The following is a 21,526-nucleotide window of genomic DNA, read 5'->3' as shown; positions in this document are numbered from 1 at the left end:
TTACTTGTAACGTACCTTTCTAAGTACTTTCTATTCACTAGCACTGCCATGTTTTATATACTTTACATGACATATATATTCTCTCCTTAAAATAACCCCGTGAAATAAGTGTAATTATCTCCATTTTGTAATTAAGGAAGGCCAGATATCAAGTGACCGAATCAGAATTCAAATGCAGCTTGGTCAGTAAGAATCCCCCACATTTGTATGGCACTTTTCAGTTCCAAAGGATTGGCCTAGGTGTTCTTGTGACAAGTCTTCAAGCCTAAGAGGTGGGAGAGGAAGGGATTTTTTCCTGTATATAACGGAGGAGAAAAATGAAGCTTGGCAAAGTGATGTGTCCAAAGTGATGCGTCCAGTCTTTGTGGCCTTCTGTGCAGGAGAATGTGCCTGGCTAAAGGAAACCAAGGCAGGAGCGTTTCTGATATATCCTTTACCTATAAAACTATGCCTCCCCGAGATTCCCTACCTCCTTCATCAGTCCTCCGTTTCTTTCCCCCATCATGGCTTTTGCACGCACATTGCACTGTGCAGTTCCTGTAGCCACCACCTACTTATATGATCTTCTCTTCCAATAATTCTAATAACCAAGGTTCTCAACCTTGGTACTCCTTAAAATTGCTGGGCACTGGTGTATTCACATATCACTGGCAGAGGTATAGTGCCTGTGGGATAGATTTTGACAATATCTAGTGAATGTACCAGTGGTTCCACTTTGGAGGATTTATCCCAGATATGCACTGGCAAAAGTACAAAAGAATATATGCACAAGGATTGTCTTTGCAGCAATATTCGTAGTAGCGAAAATTGGAAACAACTTAACATTTCATCAGTAGAGACTGGTTGAATAAGAGTAGTATATCCATGTGGAGAAAAATGAAGATATATACTACCATATAAATTATATAATTCTAATTCTAGTTTTGATTCCGGGGCATACTATTAAGTAAAAAATGCAAGGTGAAGAAGAGCATATAGTATTCTCTCATTTATTTAAGATAGTAGGTGACGGCCTCCCTGGTGATGCTAGGGGTTAAGATGCAACCTATGAAGCTAGCCACAGCAACTGCAGCACTATCCACTGCAGTTGGATCCCCGGCCAGGGAGCTACCCACATGCACAGCAGACCTCTCCTGACTCACTGCTGCTCCCCTCAGCAGTATATTTCAGTCAGTCTGCTTGTTCTGTTCCCCACTCTGTCTCTGGTGAATCCTTTAACCCCCCCCCACACCTCTTGTACCCCAGTTCTTGTATACATAAATCAATAAATTTTTGAAAAAAAAAGATAGTAGGTGAAAAACTGCCTATGTTCATGAATCAGAAGACTTAACATTATTGTTAATATACCCCAAACTGATCAATGGATTCCATGCAAACCCTATCAGAATACCAGCTGACTTTTTGCAGAAATTGACAAGTTGATCCATAATTCCACATGGAAATGCAGGAGACCTAGAATGGCCAAAATCTGTAAAAAGCAGAAGAAAGGAAGAAGATTCAGACTTCTAATTTCACAATTTACTACAAAGCTATAGTAATCAAGACTATGTGGTACTGGCATAAGGAAAGACATATAAATCAATTGAATAGAATTATGAGTCCAGAAATAAACTCATGTGTCTGTGATCAGTTGATTTTTAACAGGAGTGCCAAGTCCATTTAATGAGGAAATACTCTTTTCCAAAAGTGATGCTGAGACAGCTGGATATCTACATGCGAAAGAATGAACCTGGAAACCTACTTCAAGTTAACACCACATGGATCACAGGCCTAAATGTAAAGGGGTAAAACTTTAAAGCTCTCAGAAGAAAACATAGGCAGAGCTTTGTTAGGTATGACACCAAAAGCACAGGTGACAGAATCAATAATAAATAAATTCAACTTAATCAAAATTAAAAACTCATGCTTCAAAGGACACCATCAAGAAAGTGAGCCAGCAGTGTCAGCTGTGGAGGGGGCTGAGCCTTGCCCTTCAGGACCATGCTGGCCGGGAGAATGGATGAGTGCAGTGGAGAGTGCATCACACTTGGGAAAAAGCGTGAATCACTCACTACTGGACCTGTACAAACTGGCCACTGACAAAAACAATCCCCATTTTTGTGACCACCTAGAGACTCATTACCTGAATGAAAAAGTGAAATCCATCAAAGAATTGGGTGACCACGTAACCAACTTGTGCAAGATGGAGGCCCCTGAATCTGGCGTGGCAGAAGATCTCTTTTCTGCGAGAAAGTGACCACAGCCTAGCTAAGCCTTCGGCTGCCTTCCCATAGCCAGGGGGGACACTTCTGGTCACCAAGGCAGTGCATGCATGTTGGGGTTACCTTTACTTTTTCTGTGAATTGTGCCAAAACATCTACTTAAATCTTTCATTTGTACCATTACTTCAAATAAAGTAATTTGGTGCCCATTTAAAAAAAAAAAAAAAAGCAAAACTTTGTTAGTGGGATTTTTGTTACTAAATAATCATAATCCAAAAGCAACAATAAAAAAATCAACCGAATTCTCCTAAGTTTCTGTCTTCCAGGGAGTGTTCTAGATACGAATGAGAATTTGTGATTTTTTTTTTTTGGCTTCCTATCCCTGACTCTTCATTGTTACATTGCCCCAGATGAGTAGAAATAAAGCCAGCTTTATCATTCCAGTTTCACTACAAAAACATTTGTTGGTCAGATAACAGGCTCTTGTTATTGAACTGGATAGCAGAGAGGGAAATGGCAGATGTTCTACACATGGTGGTTAGCTTTTGACAAGATGCCATGGAAGAGCTGGCCTTAGATTTTGGTTTGACTTTACTTTGCAAATCAGTTGCTCTGGACTTCTAAACTAAAAGTTAATTTAAACTAGTTTAAACTCAACTAAAAGTTTAGACACAGTTACTCCTGAAACTTCTAAAGTTTTGTGATTATATCTGTCTTTTCAAAGGCTGTAAATACAGGATGGTGGCTAAGAATTTGTTCTCGAGCTGATGACCTGGCATTGACACTTCCTGGCCTTGTGACTTTGGACCTTAGTTCCTCCATCCAGAAATGAGGGTTGATAATAGCATCTATCTCATGGGCTTCTTTATTTTAAAGCGTTTGGAACAGTCTAGCCTGTCGTCATGGCCTGACTACTTCAGACCCGATTAGAATTCTGTGTCTTACTATGAAATGTAATAGTATGTCTTATTCCAGGTGATACACCTGTAGAAATAAAACCAGCTCTATTATTTCTATCCCATAACAGGGTATTAATGACCATATAAAAGTATCTGGGCAGTATTTATGAAGGTTTGCATAAAAAAGCGCTCTGCAGTATATTAAGAAGCATAGTAGATGTTTTAATCCTTCTTCTGTCTCTCTTCCCTGAATCCTCATGTAGGTCAGTTCTCCTTGGTTCTCGAGGACTTGACATATCCCACATCTCCCAGAGATTGGAGAGTCTGAGTGCAGCCACCACCTTTGAACCTCTTGAGCCTGTGAAGGATACAGACATCCAGGTAAGCTCAGCCAAGTGTCAGGACTGATACAGGTGGAACCCAGAGCTTGCAGCCAGGCTGGAGGCCTGGTCTTTTGTTGACCAGCTGATTTAGGAATTCCACATTTCTTTGTTAATTTTCTTCTTCCTCAGATAGTAAGAGAATGAGAGACTCAGGTTTAAAGGTATAGTGGGGAACATTGGGTTATTTTCAGAATGTTGCATGAGGCTAAGTTTAAGAAAGCAATTCCGACCTGCACTTTTTAGATGATTATAAATATGAGAATAGATTTCTTTTCCTTCCTTGGTCCAAAGCACAGACATTAGTTCTACATTTCTCTTGCTTTCTCTGCTGGAACGCAAATAATCTTACTGTTCTTCTTCCACATTTCTTTTCTACATCTTGCCTGTATTGGTTGGCACAGAGGTAGAGTACTATTTCCTGAAACCTACTCATTGATTCTAAGAAGTATTTGGCTGCATCAGTGGCACCAGGAAATGGTCTAATAGAGCACTGCAGTCTCATTTAACCTAACATGCCACTGGCACAATTGATTGCTATTTTAATCTAATCAGAACTCTGTGTGTGTGTGTGTGTGTGTGTGTGTGTGTGTGCGCGCGCACGCGCGCGCGTGCACACTCATTCATGCAGCAGAATTATTAAGGACAAAACTTGTGGTCTGTTTAATTTTGAGGAATTGTAACTCTGCATTTGAGTTAGAGGGAAGGGACAGTGGCATGCCATTTTTATTTTTGTTTTATCCTGAAATGAAAGGATAAAGCTCCTCCAAAGGCAAATCTTAGTACAAATGGGTTATTATTATGTTATTATTTGGGTATTTGAGTATCAATTTAAGTTAATACTCTCTGCGACCCTTCCCCAAAACTATTTTAACCCCTCTAATGGCCCCAATTCTGCATTTATTCCAAATCAGAAACCTAATATCCTGTACTTTTAAGTTGAGAGTTAAATAACTAGATACTCATTATTTTCTGTTATTGATGTATTCCAGACCGTGGAAATTCAGCTTTTCCAGTTTCATGCTTTTAGTTTTAGCTGTTCCCTCACCCCCCTTCTGTTTCAACTGCTTGATGCTTTCTATAAACAAAAACTTTTAACAGGAATGAGATGGGTGAATGGGATAGAGTACAATTAATTTGAGTAATCACCATATACTCCCTAGCAGTGTGGAAAGAAATGGCCCTTGTTGAAGTCTGAAGTTTGAGTGTTTTAATTTTTTTTTAAAGATTTTTATTTATTTATGCTTTTAAGAACTGGGGTTCACCAGAGACAGAGCAGGGAGCAGAACAGGCAGACTGACTGAAATACACTGCTGAGGGGAGCAGTGGGTGAGACAGGAGAGGTCTGCTGTGCCATGTGGGTAGCTCCCTGGCTGTCTGGGGAATCGAACTCGTGCTGCAGAGGCCTCGGTCATCTTTACACTGCTGTGCTTAACCCCTTGCACCACCAGGGAGGCCCAGTTTGAGCATTTTTAATGTTTAAAATGCCAAAGAAGTTTATTTTAAAAATTATCTGCTCTTTAAATTTTCTTTGTCATATTTGAGATCCTCAGCAACATTTAGTGATATACTTCATAAATTTCCACTCATGTGGTACTCCAGTTTTGCTTTGTGGTATTAATGACAAGTCTGTAAATGCATTGAGTCATAGTGATCATCTATTCTAACCTTCTGCTCAATGCAGGAACACTCTGCAACACCCCCATTAGATGGTTTCTTAGCAATACTTGCTCAGTCACATCAAAGAGAGCTTCTTAATTTGGAACGAACCTGAGTTATGTTTTTAGTCCTGTATCACTGGGAAATCTTTGAACTTTGAGGGAAAGGATGCTTCCATTTTAAAATTTTGCCCCTCAGATGTGTTTTTCTGAAATAGCTTCAGAAATGCAAAGTGGTCAATCCAAGATGACTTTTGATGAATTGGTCATCTGGACCTGAAGTAAAGATTTAGGACTTTAATAGTTTTTTTTTTTTTTAAGATTTTTATAAATTTATTTAATTTATGAATATTAGAACTGGGGTATAGGCCAGAGGTGCGGGAGGTGAGAGGATTCACCAGAGACAGAATGGGGAGCAGAACAGGCGTATCCACTGAAATACACTGCTGAGGGGAGCAGACATGAGAGGTGGTCTGCTGCACCATGTGGGTCAGCTCCCAGGCTGGGGACCAAATTCAGTGGCTGGTGATAGTTTGATAGCACTGAGACTTTAACCCCATGTGCCACTAGGGAGGCCCACTTAATAGTTTTAAAAGGAATCCTCTATAACTTCTTCTTGCCCACAAAGGCTAAAAGGACAAAGCTTAACTTTTTTTTTTTTTTTTAATAATTTGGTTTCCTTTCGTAGTTTTTTAAAGATTTATATATCTGTCCAAGCACTGGGGTACAGAGAATTCACCAGAGACAGAGCAGAGAGCAGAACAGGCAGAAGGAATGAAACTGAGAGGAGCAGTGAGAGGTCTGCCGTGCCATGTGGGAATTTCCCTAGCTGGCCGGGAATTGAACCTGCGCTGCAGAGACTTCTGCTGCTGGCTGGCAATCGAACCGGCACTGTGGACCGCTTCACAGCGCTGCATTCAACCCGATGCGCCACTGGGGAGGCCCCACAAAGCTTAACTTTTTTTTTTTTTTAATAAATTTTATTTTTATATTCCCCATACAATTGCAGCCCCCTTATTTTGACCCCAATCCCTCCCATCCCTGCCCCCCACCCCCCATAGAGTGTCTCTGGTTCATAGTTGTTTGTGGATTTTGATTTTCACTTTCTTATAGTTATTCATTTTCCTGGTCCCTTATTTAAGTTTTCTAGATTCCTGCTATGAGTGAGACCATCCGGTATTTTTCTTTCTCTTTCTGGCTTATTTCGCTGAGCATGATCCCTTCCAGCGCCATCCATGTTGCTGCAAATTGCATGTGTTTATCTTTTTTGAATGCTGAGTAATATTCCATGGTGTATATGTACCACATCTTCTTGATCCAGTCATCTATTTTTGGGCATTTGGGTTGTTTCCAAAGCAAAGCTTAACTTTTAAAGGGCTGGGGCTTTGGCTTGATCTGAGATGACTCTAGTTATTGATAGGGTTGGAAGTTTTAAGTTATGCTGTATGGCTCACTTGACCTATACTTAAACATCCCCTGCATACTGTAGAATCATGTTATTATTTGATTTTCTGTTTAGTCAAATATTAAGAGCCAAGGCAACTTTTGCCCTTAGCATGGAGTAGTCAGTCCTACTCTTGTTCTCATGATATGTTGGTTACTCAAGAAAAGTAAACTTGGACATTTTCAGTTATTTGTTTTTAGAAACATCAGATATGCTTTTTGATGGACATTTTTTCAGCTATTGTAATACCTTTATTGACAATATAGTTTTTTGATCTGAACAGGCCTAATGTATATTGATAATGTGCAATCTAGTAATAAAGTACAAATTTATTCAAGTCAGTTATATTCTGGGCTTTCTTTCACTAGATGACATGTACATATCAAGAAGACTGTGCAGAAATAGTCTGAGTTGGCCATAAAAATGGGAGCTGCAATTTCTCAGCACTTGGCTGTAATAATTTGTTGTGGCAGGTCTAGGAATCAAATACAATAGGTTTGGCAATAATATTATTATTTATAAATTCATATTAGATTTCTAGGGTTACTACAACAAATTACCACAAAATTAGTGGCCTAAAATATTAGAACCATATTCCCTTACAGCACTGAAGGCCAGAACTTTGAAAAAGGAGGTTAAGTTTGGCTCTAGTGGAGAATCCTTTTCCAGCTGCTGGTGGGTCCTGGCTTTCTTTGGTTTGTAGCTGCTTAGCTCCAGTGTCTGCCTACATCTTCACAGTGTCTGCCTACATCTTCACAGGTGTACGTCAGGTGTACCTTTCCTTTCTTTAATCAGGATACCAGGCATTGGTTTTATGGCCCACCCTGCATCCTCTCGGATGATCTCATCTCGAGATCCTTAATTACCTTTACCTTGCAAAGACCCTATTTCCAAGTAAAAGTCACAGTCATAGGGACTAGAAGTTAGAACTTGGACATATCTCTTTTGGGTGGACACACTTCAACTTACTACACTTACAGTGTCAGAAAATTTAAAGCTGTAATTTAACTAATAAATGAAACATCTTCACACCTGGTACATGGTTGCATGAAGCATTGCTAGTTGTTCCAATAACTGCAAACCTGAACCAAGTACCTGATCTTATTCTCACCATTCTTTTTCTGGCCTTTGGGAAGTGAGGCTGGCTACCCACGTCTGATTTCACAGCTTGGTAGTGGTTACTCTCCAAACAGGTTAACATTCTGTAATGTGCTTGTGAGATTTCTGTAGAGCTGTTTTTCAATTAAAAAAAAAATTGTTTCCTTTTTTAAAATATTGAATACCTAGTTTTAAAGGTAACTAACTATACAGGTAGGATGAAATTGTGATAATTTCTTGTAGTAGAAGGAGCCAGTGTGTGTGTATATCTATGTGGGTGGGTGTATATTTCTATTTTAGCCAACCAGGTACCAAAACCTTTTCTGTTTTCTCTTAAACCTTCACTTACTGCTTTGCTTTTGCTTTGCTTTTGCTTTGCTCTGCCCTCCCTTCCCCTCCCCTCCTCTCCCTTCCCCTCCCCTCCCCTTTTCCTTTTCTCTTTTACTTCTTTATGCATACAAGAACTGGGGTGTGGGCCAGAGGTATAGGAGTAAGAGGATTCACTAGAGACAGAATGGGGAACAGAAGAGGCAGATTTACTGAAATACACTGCTGAGGGCAGCAGCCAACGAGACAGGAGAAGTCTGCCATGCCATGTAGGTCAGCTCCCTGGCAGGCAATCCAACTCATGCTGCAGTGGCTGGTGATATCTCTGAGACTTTAACTCCTGTGCCACCAGGGAGGCTCTACTTACTGATTTTTTTTTTCAATTGCATTTTTTTTTTGAAGATTTATTTATTTATACAAGCACTGGGGTACAGGCCAGAGGCGTGGGAGGGCAAGAGAATTCACCAGAGACAGAGCAGGGAGCAGAACAGGCAGAAGGGCCAAATTACACTGCTGAGGGGAGCAGCGGGCGAGACAGGAGAGGTCTGCCCCACCAGCTTACTGCTTTTCTTTAGCCAAGATTAGCACCACTGAAATGTCCAAAACTGTTGATACTACCTCTTTCATAATCTTCTCAAATATCTCTTCCCCACTCTCCAAATGTAGTATTTGGTTTTACTGTTTAGGAAAGAAAACCAATATGACATTCTGAATGTTCTCCCACAAAGTAAACAAATTTAGATGTGTTGCTGGAATTAACTTGTAGCCAATTCAAATCTTAGATAAGTGAAAATGCAGCCCCTTATAACAAAAAAACAAACCAAACAACCCTCTACTATGAAGATCTTCATAATCTACCTAAATTACCAGATGAAGATCTGTGCTAATACAATAAAGAGAAAAAGGAAGCCTTAACCAGAGGAAAATAGAACTAAGAAAATTAGAGCTGGAAACTGATCTGTCACATATAACAGTAGTAGTGCAATAATAGTTGACTTGTTAAAAACTTATTTTGCTTATGACACTGTAGTGCTTATAAAATATCCATTATTTCCTTTTTCTGTCCTTGGAAATGTAGAGTATGTTAAGACCACTCTTAGCTTATCTTTTAAATAATTGGAGAAAAAAATGAAATGACTTTGGTAAGTATAAAAATGAATCACTGGTGGTGTAACCCCATCTCACCTAAATTGTAATTTTCATGGTTTATCTTTTAATTTTATACCTTCAGACTTAAGATACTGCTGCTTAAATGGAGCTATATGTAATAGCTAAGAGGAAAACTAGTTATATTCCTTGCTAATTGTGTGTTTGTAGTACTGGCAAGTTGTTGATAGGGAATTGGTTCCAGAAATTCTGTGGCAGTTTGTTGGAAAGAGGGTTCAGGCTTGCCTAGAATGATTAGTGTGCTAATAGCAGCTCTTCAGGAATATTACTGCAAACTATTAATATTGAGGAAAAATGCATTAAGCTTTCCCTAGCTGGAAAGCTTCACTTCAGTTGAAGTGAATTACAGCCTGAATGGCTGAACAGAGTCTTAATTCTGGTAGTATCTTTAAAGAAATGCAGTTGTTATTTTTTTTTATATATAAATTTTATTTTTGTATTCCCCATACAATTGTAACCCCCTTATTTTGACCCCAAATCCTCCCCTCCCGTTCCCCATAGAGTGTCTCTGGTTCATAGTTGTTTGTGGATTTTGATTTTCACTTTCTTATAGTTATTCATTTTTCTGGTCCCTTATTTAAGTTTTCTAGATTCCTGCTATGAGTGAGACCATCCAGTATTTTTCTTTTTCTTTCTGTTATTTTCATCTTTTTCCAGAAATTGAAACTGCTAAGTATAAGTACCAAGGAGAGGTCTTACCAGAGCTGCTTTAGAAAATTTAAGGAAGAGAGGAGGTTCATTCTTAAGCGTTCCATCTATTTGTGTGTTGATTTGTGTAACAATTCTGAGATACAGTTTAAGTAGGCAAAACATAGCTACCTTTCTGTTGTTCCTGCTCTTAATGTGCTTGAACAAACTTTTGTGATCTAACCTAAATTGGATGATTAGAGATTTTGAACTGATAGGAGTCAAACCGCTTTAACTGTTTTCACATACAATGAAAATATAAGAGACCTTGGGACCATCATAACAGTATGAGGGTTTTTGGTTAAGCATTTTTTATTGACCTCTTTTATTGCCCCTAAGAGTCAACAGGAAGTTCATGGCAACTTTTCTTGTGAGTTTTTAGAGGAAGTTAGTGAATATTTGACTCTGGTCCCTTCTCAGCTTATCATACTGACTATCCTGGACTTAAAATAACTTAAAGTTAATGTTCTTGGGTTCACTAGCAAATGATCCAATTCTTACTGGATCCAGAAACCCTTTCCTGGAACACGAGGTACATCTTAGGCCAAGATTCATTTGTTGTAGCTGAACTGTATGTGGAAAGACACACATCTCACTGCCCTGATTCTTGTTCAGGGCAGTAGTGGTGCCAGGCTTTGTCTCTTGTATGAATACGGCAATTCCATCTCACCCACACTCAGTAAACATATTTTTTTGTTCCTTGTCATTAAGCCCTGACTCAATGTAAATCTCAGAGCTGGTGAAAACCAATAAACAGGTACAAAGAAAAATAGTGTCTTCACAGAGGCAGGTTAATGTGCCATCCCGTTTTGTGTTTATAATTAGGTAGTCTAATGCTGATTGCTCTGGTAAATACTGAAATGATTTAATTTTTCTGCCTATCGGTGATAAGGGAAAAGGTAGGCATTGTGTTCCAGTGGCAAAATATACAAGTACATTAAATGTCCTGTGAATGGAATTAAAAATGGTAACTTTGGAATAAAAATGGGTGTTAAAGGCATTGTCTCTGGGAAATGTGAAAAACTGCTTTCATGTGAGCCAAGGATATAAAATTTCAGCCTTTTTACTTACCCATTCACACTTACTCCTGAATGCAGGGCTTTCAGACAAGCAAGTAAATGGATGCTGAATGCATTCTGAGCAAGCAGGAAATGACAGGCTTTTTTGTCTTCCCAGAGGTTTCTTACATCCTGTAGTGAGCAAGGGAATATCAATTACCAACTTAAAGAAGAAAGAAGTTGGAAGGATTCTGTAAAGAGTATTTTGGAAGAAGCCAGGGCTAAAATATTTATCTAACAATTTAATAGAACACTTCAAAATGGGCCAGACCTTTGCACCTTTGAACTGGAGTTGAGTCGCCCCTCCTTCCCACCCTCCCTCACGAACCTCTCTTAACCTGCCAATATGTATTGATGCCCTTGTGCTCTGAGATGGGGATCATCATCTTTGGTCTTGTGTCTCTAAATTGCTTGGTGTCAGGAACCAGAAGTGGGCACGTCTTTTTTATCTGCTGAACTATTTGATAATTGGAGTGGAGTGATTTCGATGAATGTTAAAACCTCATCAGATATTGAATGCATTACTGTGGACTGTCCATCATTCTCAGATGGCAGCCCTTTACCCGATGGGCCACTTTGATGTGCTGCCATTGTGCCTTGGGATCTCTTATTTCTAATTTTTGGCATGTTTGATCTGAAGCTTTTCAGACCTGCAGCCTGATGTGGCTCCTTCGCCTGGTGGTGATTGCAAAGTATGGTTCCTCAATTAACACAACCTGGCACCCTGGATCCTGCTGCCTCCTCTACAAATACAATTTGAAGAAACTGAGAGAGGGGCTCAATTAGGGATAACTCTTGGTTTTGCTTTTCTTTTCTTTTTTTTGTTTGGTGGGGACCCAGAAAAGAAACTGGGGAGAGGGGTAGAATGGCAATATTCTTTAAGGTCTGAGGTCACTAAGACCTGTGCTTAAATTTTTGTGTGTGTGCAGAGCTCTCAGAACCAGTGTGTATGTTTCTTTCTTTCAAAGCATTTCCCTTTGCACAAATGGTTGGCTTCCATTTGCACTTCGGATATGGAAAGGTTGAGTGAGTCCTCCAAGCTTCTTAGGTAGCTGGCAGCTGAGCTGAGACTAAGGTCTTAGGTCTGACAGCCCCTGGTCTGTAAAACTAAAGATCAGCAGCCGTGCACATGCCACTTTAATTATCCTGGAGGACAGAAGGGCAAGTCCTTGCTTCTTGCCATGGAGTGGCTGTGAGGCTGAGATGCCATCAGCAAAATCCTGCCTGTGCTTTTCAGAAAACCGCAGCGCTCGAAGCACTGCAGCAGAATCTGCTGAGCAGGGCTAGGCGTGACACAGCTTCCAAGAAATTGTACAGAAAATGCCTGGTCTTATTAAAAAACACACAACTAGAACTGGGTTATTTGATTAATTTACAAAACGGGAGGATTAGGTCAGCAGACTGTAAAATGGGAGTGGATTTACTGGCTGATTTTTATTATTACTATCTGATTTGGTGAATTTTTTGAAAGTTGTGAGCAAAGGATAAGAGGGAAAGTTTCCTCTACTCCCTTTTATTTAAAAAAAATTTTTTTTCTATAGTTTAAAAAGCTCAGGGACAGGTAAAAACAGTCATTGAAAGCTTTCTGTGTGCTTGATTTGTTCAAGATAGCAAAATACTCCAGTGTGACATTGTCTGGTAGTACTTTCTCCTCTCTTTTAGGTTCTCTCTTATCCACAATACCTATCAGTCCATTTCAGCAGTACCTAGTCTCTAAATGTGTAGGGTCTTCTGGATCCTTGAAAGTATGGTCCTTCGCAGTAGCCCCTTATTCTCTCTGAGACCCCAGATGTCAACATCTCAGTTGTTGAAGGGGAATTATAGGCGGGTGGTGTTCATTCAAAGGGTGCTTATTGAATCAGTGCTTCTCAAACAAGTTGTTTTTTGTCTCCCAATTTGTCTCAGACTGAGAGATGCTTTGATAAAATACAGTAAAAATGAATTAGAAAAAAATTAAAACCATGCAAAATCTGTGCTCTAGTTTTTTTTTTTATTAGACTCAGTAAACATAAAATTACTTTCAGATTGCTAAAAACATTTCTTTAAAAAAATTATTTTATTTATTTATGCATACAAGAACTGCTGGGGTATAGGGCAGAGGTGAGAGGATTCACCAGAGACAGAGTGGGGAACAGAACAGGCAGATCTACTAAAATGCACTGCTGAGGGGAGCAGCGGGGAGACAGGAGAGGTCTGCTGTGCCATGTGGGTCAGCTCCCTGGCTGGGATCGAAGTCATGCCTCAGTGGCTTGCGATAGCTTCGTAGTGCTGAGACTTAACCCCTGTGCCACCAGGGAGGCCCAGATTGCTACAAACATTTCTAAATGCTTGTTCTCAGTTTTTGTCCTTATTTTCTGCAGACTGAGAATAAGCCTTTTGCAGACTGGCCTTCCTCCAACAGTACTTTCAGGAGCACTAATTTGAATAGTTGTGTTTTTTTCCTCCCCTCTTTTCTTTCTGCTCCCTTCCTTCTCTTCCTTAGCTTGCTTCCTTTTTTTTTTTTTTTTTTGTTTAGCTTAATTGTCCTACAACGTGGTAAGTTTGAACTCCTGTCTTATGTTTTACCCTTCTAAAAATCAGGGAGGCAAAGCTAATGTTTGTTGAACATTTATTATGTCCAGAACCTGTACTAAGCAATTTTCTGGGTTTCCTCATTCACTCTTTCCTGTAACCCTCTCAGACAGATCCTATTATCGTTAACCCCATTTCACTGATGAGGAACCCAAGGCCTGCAGAGGCTAGGGGTGCCTTCCTACAACTCTTCCTGTTGGTTTGAGCTCAGTACTGAGCCCTTAATCCCACAGGTTTTAAATTTCAGTTGTAGACCAAGACTGTTTTGGGAAAGGGGTGAATTTCCAGGAGATGTATTTGAATGAGCAAAGTAATGGAAGTGTGAAATAGACATATATAATTGATTGCTCATTTAGAGCAAAATAAAGAGTAGAAAACCCATCATGCCAGAGAACGATGTGCCAGCTTTTGAATCGATTTGGTGGGCATTGCTCTTACTAATATAATTGTAGTAGTAAAGTAAAGTTGATTGAGGGAGAAGCTAGGACATACTTGATACAAACTCCTGCTAGTTTTTGGTGGGGAGGAGGGGAGATGAATTTTGCAGGAAGGCCAAACCTACTTCACCATTTATCTCCAGGTGCTTACTTTTTTCCCATAGTTTTCTGCTTGCTGAGCTGTCAGTGTAATTTACTATCTAAAGCACAGCCTATTATTTCTCAGGTTTGCTGCCCTACAGGTACACTGTAAAGGATTTCTGTGAAATTCTGGAGCAGCTTTTAGTTTTGAAATACCAAGGCTTTATGCTTGTGAAAGTAGATTGTGTTCAGCTTCTTGCTTGATCATCTTTGTTTTGTTTTGCTTCTGAAGCCAAACTTGAGCTAGAAGGATGATGCTTAAAGCAATTTAAAGGGCACATCAAATTTTTACTGTAATCCTAAACTATTGATTGTTGACTTATTTGTAGGTTTAATGCAGACCCATTTCCTTACTTAGCGTCTGACTGGCCATTAAGCCCTGGCAGTGTGCCGGAATGTGGAAATCTTGCATCTTATAATAAGATTTGGCTGTCTAAGGGTATTATGTATGTTTGGTTTTTAAAGATACATACAAGGCCCTCAACTTTGTGTTTGTACTCCGGAATAAAGAAAATAATTTCTCTAGAGCAAAATTATTCATTTTCAGGAGATAGCATGAAAGTGAGGAGTTGACATGAAGTCATGTAAATTAGTGCCCTTTGTACTAAGTGGCCCTTTTAAATGAAGACAAACAACAGGACAGAATCAGAAGAGAAGACCATGCAGGGAACTGAAAAGGTGAGGCGGTGAGCATTTCACAGTAGGCCACCATTAAACACTCCCATTTAAGTGCTCTCGGCATTTGCCATGTGCCATTCTCCTAGTGTGGAGCTGAAATGAGAATCTGGCCGAGGCACGGGTACAGTGTCATGTGTCCTGATTACAGAGGGAGCCAGGCTCAGAGAGTGGGAGGAGAAGTAATAATTGGTTGCAAGAGACTGTTATCCTCTTTTACAACCTGGGTATCTTTTGACTAGAATAGAGGTTGAACCCTCACCTCTTGAGTGAGCACTGATGGAAAGATGACAAAGAAACATGAAAGTAGGGATTTTGACTGTGTTAATGAGGACTGCATGACTTCATAAGGGAAAATTCACTTTTCCCCTAATTATAGAAAGTAAGGCTTGTATCATTCAGAGAATTGGGAAATGACGCCATATTGTACTTCCTTGACTGTTGTATGGCCCCTCGAAGTTGTCAGAACAGCCACCCTTTGGGGAGTATTGAGTTTTATGGCTGGCTGTCATCTGGAGTAGTTGCTGCTGATGGGAATATATGTTTCTTTTCTTCCTGTCACTGTTAGCTGTGAGATGGTGGCTGTGAGATTGGCTCCTGCCGCCTGGCAGCATGTACCCACCCGCCCAGGCTGTCTCTTGAATGGAGAATGAGCACAGTCTGGGTGTGCCATTGCACTTGGCCCAGTGGAGAGACTGGTTTGGTTTTCTTGGTGCTAATTTGATATTGAGGGTCTTAAAAGTTTTCTGTTTATAGCAACTGGGGTTTGGAGTGAGGCTGTTGAAACTTATTTGTCTTTTGAGGAGTTATTATACATTACAGCCAAATTCTACATAGAGGGCTTGATGGGGGAGAATGACCAGGGGAAGGGGTCTATTTGATTGTGTATTTCATATTTTAGGAACAAAGTTGTAAATTAATCTAGTGCCCAACTTCCTTCGTGCTCTTTCCCATTGTTGATTATGCATCCTATTTCATTTTTGGGGACTAGGGGAGTGTCAGGGGTTAGGGGTTTTTTTGGAGCAGCAGACATGTTGCAGAGCCCTTCAGGTGTCTAGGTTTTTCATCTTGCCTCTATCTTTTGTACTGGCTTTCTGTCTCAGGTTGGTTTTGATTTTCTGCCCCATTCTACTCATGACCTGAATGCCTTTGGTGACTGGAAAGAAGCCTCTTGGCTAGTGATTCCAGTGAGTGATGCCCAGACCAGCATCATTGACCTCACTGTAAATATGCTTAGGCACCACCCCAGGACTACTGAATCTTAGTAGGTGGGGCTCAGAACCTGTGTTTTAACAAACCCCCTAGTTTGTGAACTAGGGGAGTATCTTGGTTCACCTGGTTAAGTGATCATATTGATAGAAGTATAGTGTAGGTAAAACCTGTTTTTCTAGGCATCTTACCAACCTTTAAGCTTAATTCATTTGTGGACCAATGCTGACCTTTCACTAACCAAACTGTAAAGCAGTGTATTTATCTTGTAATTACCCTTATTTTTATCTTTGTTCCATCAAGGACATAGTAGTCTCAGATGTTAAAAACTTATGATTTATAATTGGTCATTGATTATTTTTTTCCACTGTGGTGGTATTGAATCTGATACTGAGGCCGTAGCTGAAAATACGCTGCCTAAAAAGCAGTCAGAGCCCACAGGGGAGGGAAGAAAAGAGAGAGACAGAGGAAAGGAAGTGGGGGGATTAATAATCCCATCTTGGTTAATCATCATTATCCTCTCTGATCGCTGTGAGCGGATGTGCTATTGCTCCTGCAAATGTTAATAATTCATGGATGGACTATGCCAAAGGGAGGCCTTAAATCTGGTCTCTCAGCAGATTAAATACACCGTCTGCCATCAGTGGGAGCCAGAAGAGATGAAAGATGGACTTGTTGTTTTTATTCACTAACCTCATTTTCTCTTTCTCTTTAGCTCCTCTCATTTTCATTGTCTCTCTTTACCTTTCCATTTGCTATTCTCTCTACCTCCCTCCCCATCAATGAGCTTGGGAGACCTGGGGTCTACCGTTAATGACATTAGATTTTACTTTTTCTGAGCTGCTAGTAACAACAGATGCCATGAGAAAAAGCAGAGAGCAGAATAAGTATTTCCTTGGAAATGTCTAAATCAGTCTGCATATTTGAAAAAAATGTATTAAAATGTGCAGCCTGTGTTTTAGAAAGCCTTTGAAATGGCTTCTCTTTGCTCTGAAGAATAATCTTGTTGTATAGGCCGTTGAACGTATATATACTATTCGTACTTCATATAGGTCTTGTGGCACTTTCCTATTTTGTAGATGAGGAAACTGAGGCATTAGATGAATGATTTGTGTAGGGTTACTTACTTAAAACCCAGTTCTTTTGACTGCAATTTCAGTATGGTTTCCACTGGAATTATTTACTTCTTGATTTTAGAGATCATATGTAGATAACCTAATGGGGTGTTTCACCAGATTAAGTTCTAATAATATTCAGTAGCTTCACAGAAACACAGCAGGCTAAATTCTAAATGTAAATTTGCCGAGAAGCACCACCGTCGGAAAGGTTGACAACAGTCACATTTCCTAGAGGGGCCAGATAATGATTCTTAACATCCAACAGATTAAGCAATGTATGCTGCATACTTAACCCTGTGTGTGACACTTTGTTAAGTACCCTAAATAGATATAACATGGTCCCCATCTTTATTAAATTTTCAGTGTTTTAGGTCTACCCAAGAGCATCTGGCTACTTGAAAAGCCTGAGTATTGACTGGAAATGTTTTGGTTTCCCCAGTTATTTGCTGGAGGATTTAGTGGTAAAAAGCATATTAATAAAACTCCACCATTGTTTTTAAAATGATTCCTACCTGTGACACTGCTGGAGGCTGGTGAAGAAAAGAGTGGTATGGAGAAAAAGATTTTTTAAGTCAGCCTAATTTTCAAAAAATTGTTTTAGAATTACAGAGTCTCTTGTCTCCTTGTAGAAACAGGAAGGTGCAGCAGAGGGGACCTGACCAGGGCTCTGTAGGGCAGCATGCGTTCCTGTGCCGGCTCACGGCCACTGGCTCCCAAGTCTGGGCTGTCTGTCAGGACCAAGAGTCATGTGTGGTTATGGGCAGGCCCTTCCTCTCCCCTCTCCTGCCTCTTCATATAGGGCCCACATCCTGTGTGGAGTCCCCAGGCTTTCTGTTTCAAATTCATTATGCGTTATTTCTTACAGAAGTTATACTCTGCTTATTTTTACTATATTTCAAGGTCTGCATTCTTGAATATAATTTTATTACATTTTGACGCCAGATTTCGTTTATTGCTTTGAAGAATTTCACGTTCGACTTTATAATATATTTGTGAGATTCCTTCTTGGAAAAACTTCAGAAACGTGCATATTGTATGTCTTGTGTTTGAAATTCTGACCAGATAACAAAATAAGTAGTTTTCCTTTGTTTAAATCATTGAGGGTTGGATAATTTTAGAAATCCTTTTCTTTTTGTTGAGATGTATTTACTACTACTACTACTACTACTACTACTACTATTATTTGTTACCAGTTTCTGACTTTATCTTGTTTTCTTGACATTAGTAGAAAAATGTGTGTAGCAAAACAATTACATGAAAATTAAGGTTTTAACATTTCTAAAATAATAGTAATAATATAATGGACCTTGCTTCAGAGTAACCACATTTAAACTTTAAATATCTATTTCTAAAAGAAATCCGGGGTAATGTTTAATTTCAGTTTTCCTTCAAGTAACAGCTTTCCTACTGAATTTAAAATGGAATTTGTTTAAAAGAATGTTATTTACAATCAACCTGGTAAGAAATTCATCTGGTGTGTAGAGTACATTGGAAACAAGAATTAGCAAGCCAGCAGCCATTCTTTCGTATCCACCATCATCCCCCATGCGGAAACTTAAAATTCCATAAAATCTGGGACTCAGACACACACCGGAGCAATTTTCCTCAGTATAGTGTCCCCTAGTGCTGTGCGAAGAGCCCTCTCTGCAAACAAGAATCCTGGATCCTGAAGTTAGAACCCGAAGCTGACAGACACCGATAGACACATTTATGGCAGACACAGGATGAGCACTTGTCCCTCGGAGTTTCTGAAACTGGAGAAGAATTTGAGGATAGATGCTTCCTCCTCCCATTTTAATGCCTGTGCCCATTAGTAACTGCATTTACATGGGGAACTTGAAAACATGTTTAATGTGGAAATATTTCTTCTGAAATTACTTTCACCTACGTGAGTTAAATTTCTAGCCCACCTCTAAACCCTGCTCCCTCTCTTTTTGGTTTATTGGCTATACCTGGGGCAGGAACCCCATTCTGAGGCAATGGGAACTCGGCCTCTAGGTAGAGAGCTTTCTTTGCCCTGTTGTTTATTGACCCTTGGGCAGAAAGTCTGCATATGGGCAACTAGAATAAACCTTAATTTGTTGTACTGCTGAATAAAGATATGCAGAAATCCTCTGATTTTTATTGACTGCCTAAATCTGGAATTCCTCACTTAGAATGATACACAAGGTGAAATGTCACCGATGAAAATAAGCAGATTGCTTCTTCATTCTTAGCTGATTTGTCAGGATAAATCTACTGTGAATAACACATAACTGACTGTGGGCCAGGACCATCTCATTTTCCCTGAACCTCCATGACTTTAGATGCAACTGAGAAGGAAGCTGACTTAGGGAACTGAACACTGCTGGTAATGATGCTTAGTCACAAAGGAGAGTTTGATGCCTCTGCACACTGGCCAAGAACCACCTCAGCATCTGTGTTACTACTAAGACTGCAGTTACTCTCTCAGGAAACTGAAGAGATGTAACCAAACAAAAACAAGTAAAAGTAATATTTAGCTCCTTTTAAATAGCTGCGTGAATCTACCTGGGTAGGACAAGTGAGCACTAATAGAAATCAATGAAGGAGTTGTGTTGAGTGCCCATTAAGGACACTATGGTAGGCACTGATGATAATTAGGATAAACATAAATTCTGGATACTGCCCTCTGGAAGCACATTGTCTGCTGTCTGGAGAGCTAACATTCCTATAACAGGATCAAACTGTCCCAGGCAGTGTAATGTGACAGGCAAAACTGAATGGAAATGACAAGAGATTTCTAAATGCTGTCAGAGTCCAGAGGAGAGGGAAGAGGGTAATGATAAGTGGATTGTGGGATAGCTTGGGAAGACCTTTTGGAACAGAGAGGATGCGAACGGGCCTTGAAGGATTAAATGGGTTTAAAAAGGACATGAAAGAGATATGGAATAACCTGACCAAAGTCAGGGAGTGAGAACAGAAGTTACTAAGAAATAAAGCCTGTCAGAAAGGGGTCTGGAATGTGGGGAGAGTTAGTGGCTAGCAGTGTGGTTCAGGCAGCAGTGCTTCTGACAGTTGGAGCAGGTCATTGTCAAGAAGACAGGACGGAGGGTGTGGAAACGCTTATGAAAGTAGTTTGGCCAGTGGAAGGATGCCTTCTGAAATGTTGTTCAGGGCAATTGTGATAATCTAGCTACAGCGATGAGTGCCAGGGCCAGGTTGGTGACAGAGAAAAAGATGGGTGCAGGATGTTTGGAATAAACTGTTGCCGCACTTGTTGATGTAGGATGTTCAGAAGTAATTCAAGGTTTGGAGCAAGGAGTAGGATGGGTGCTGATGGTCAGGGCTGAGAAACTAGGAAGATTAACTAGATTGAGGGTTAAGATTTCGTTTTAGTTTTTGATGACCTGGCAGGACATAGCCATGGAAATGCCCCTGAAACTATTAGAGATGGTATAACTCTGCTCAGAAAATTATGCAGAATTTTTCAGAGCCACTGGCCTAGAGGTAAGAGTTGCAGCAGTGAAAAGGAATGTTATGGGAGGGGAAATGTAAGGCATGGGCCACAGAAGGGGGACAGAGTCTCAGGGCAGAGAGGAACTAGGAGTTGCGTGGTGGGGGTGGGCTGAAAAGGAAAAGCGGAATCTGTCTTTCCCCTGCAGGCTGCTGGTAGCGAGCAGTAATTGCCCAACTCACAGGGCCTCCCTTTAGCTCTTAAAAGCACGTAACCACCAGTAATATTACTTGATCTTCCCAGCAGCTTGTGAACCTGGCAAAAGGCAGGACAGAGCTCACCAGGTATCTGTAAAAGTTTGATTTGGAGGTGAAGGTCTGTGTATTTTAGAGCTTGACAGTTGCTCCCTTAAATGTGGTCATTTTTCCTGGTGATTATTATCATTTCCTTGAACCACAGAATTTCAGAGGCTTACTTTTTTCCCCTGCAATTTTATTCTTTATTAATGTAATAAATGATTAATAGGCAGAACACAAAACAGAATACTACTACTACACCTACTGCTACTACTATTTCATCCGCAGTATATGGATCTAAAGAAATTTGCACCATCTTCCCCCTCCTTTTTTATTTTTCCATACTCAGAAATCTTTCAGATCAGTTAAGTACATGAAGGAAAAAGTCAAAGAGAATTTGAAATCTGGATATCTTAACTTGGAAGAAGTGTTTCCACTTTTAAAGATATTTCTGTCTTGTCTTCTATACCTGTACTTTGCTGAGAAGTTTTTAATGGAGGAGCTGGGAGAATCTGTAAAGAGATGGAAATAGAAAAAACAAACTGGACATCTTTCTATTATTTAAGATCCCTTATTACTATGAATTTTAAGAAACTAAAGGCATGCTTTGTTGCAATTTTGTATGGAATACTGTTTGAAAATTCAAGCCCTATGTGAAATTTGGAGATCTTTCAAACACACAGGGTCTCTATAATACACTCTGGTTATTGTGTAGTACGATCCATTTGTCCTTACAAATTGGAAT

At 39.9% G+C, this 21,526-nt stretch overlaps 1 protein-coding gene across 1 annotated transcript in view; it reads left to right on the top strand.

The window, feature by feature from the left end:
• The window catches only part of NUP93 (nucleoporin 93), a 105,817-nt gene that overhangs the window by 22,117 nt on the left and 62,174 nt on the right, over positions 1–21,526 (top strand). The window contains exon 3 of the mRNA XM_037516406.2: positions 3,364–3,481. Coding sequence (XP_037372303.2) covers positions 3,364–3,481 — 118 coding nt within the window. The remainder of the gene's footprint in view (positions 1–3,363; positions 3,482–21,526) is intronic.

This window comes from Talpa occidentalis, unplaced genomic scaffold, assembly GCF_014898055.3.
Source record: "Talpa occidentalis isolate TD23 unplaced genomic scaffold, MPIMG_talOcc4v2.1 talOcc4.17, whole genome shotgun sequence".
Lineage (NCBI taxonomy): Eukaryota > Metazoa > Chordata > Mammalia > Eulipotyphla > Talpidae > Talpa > Talpa occidentalis.
This window is presented reverse-complemented; position numbering and strand designations above follow the sequence as displayed.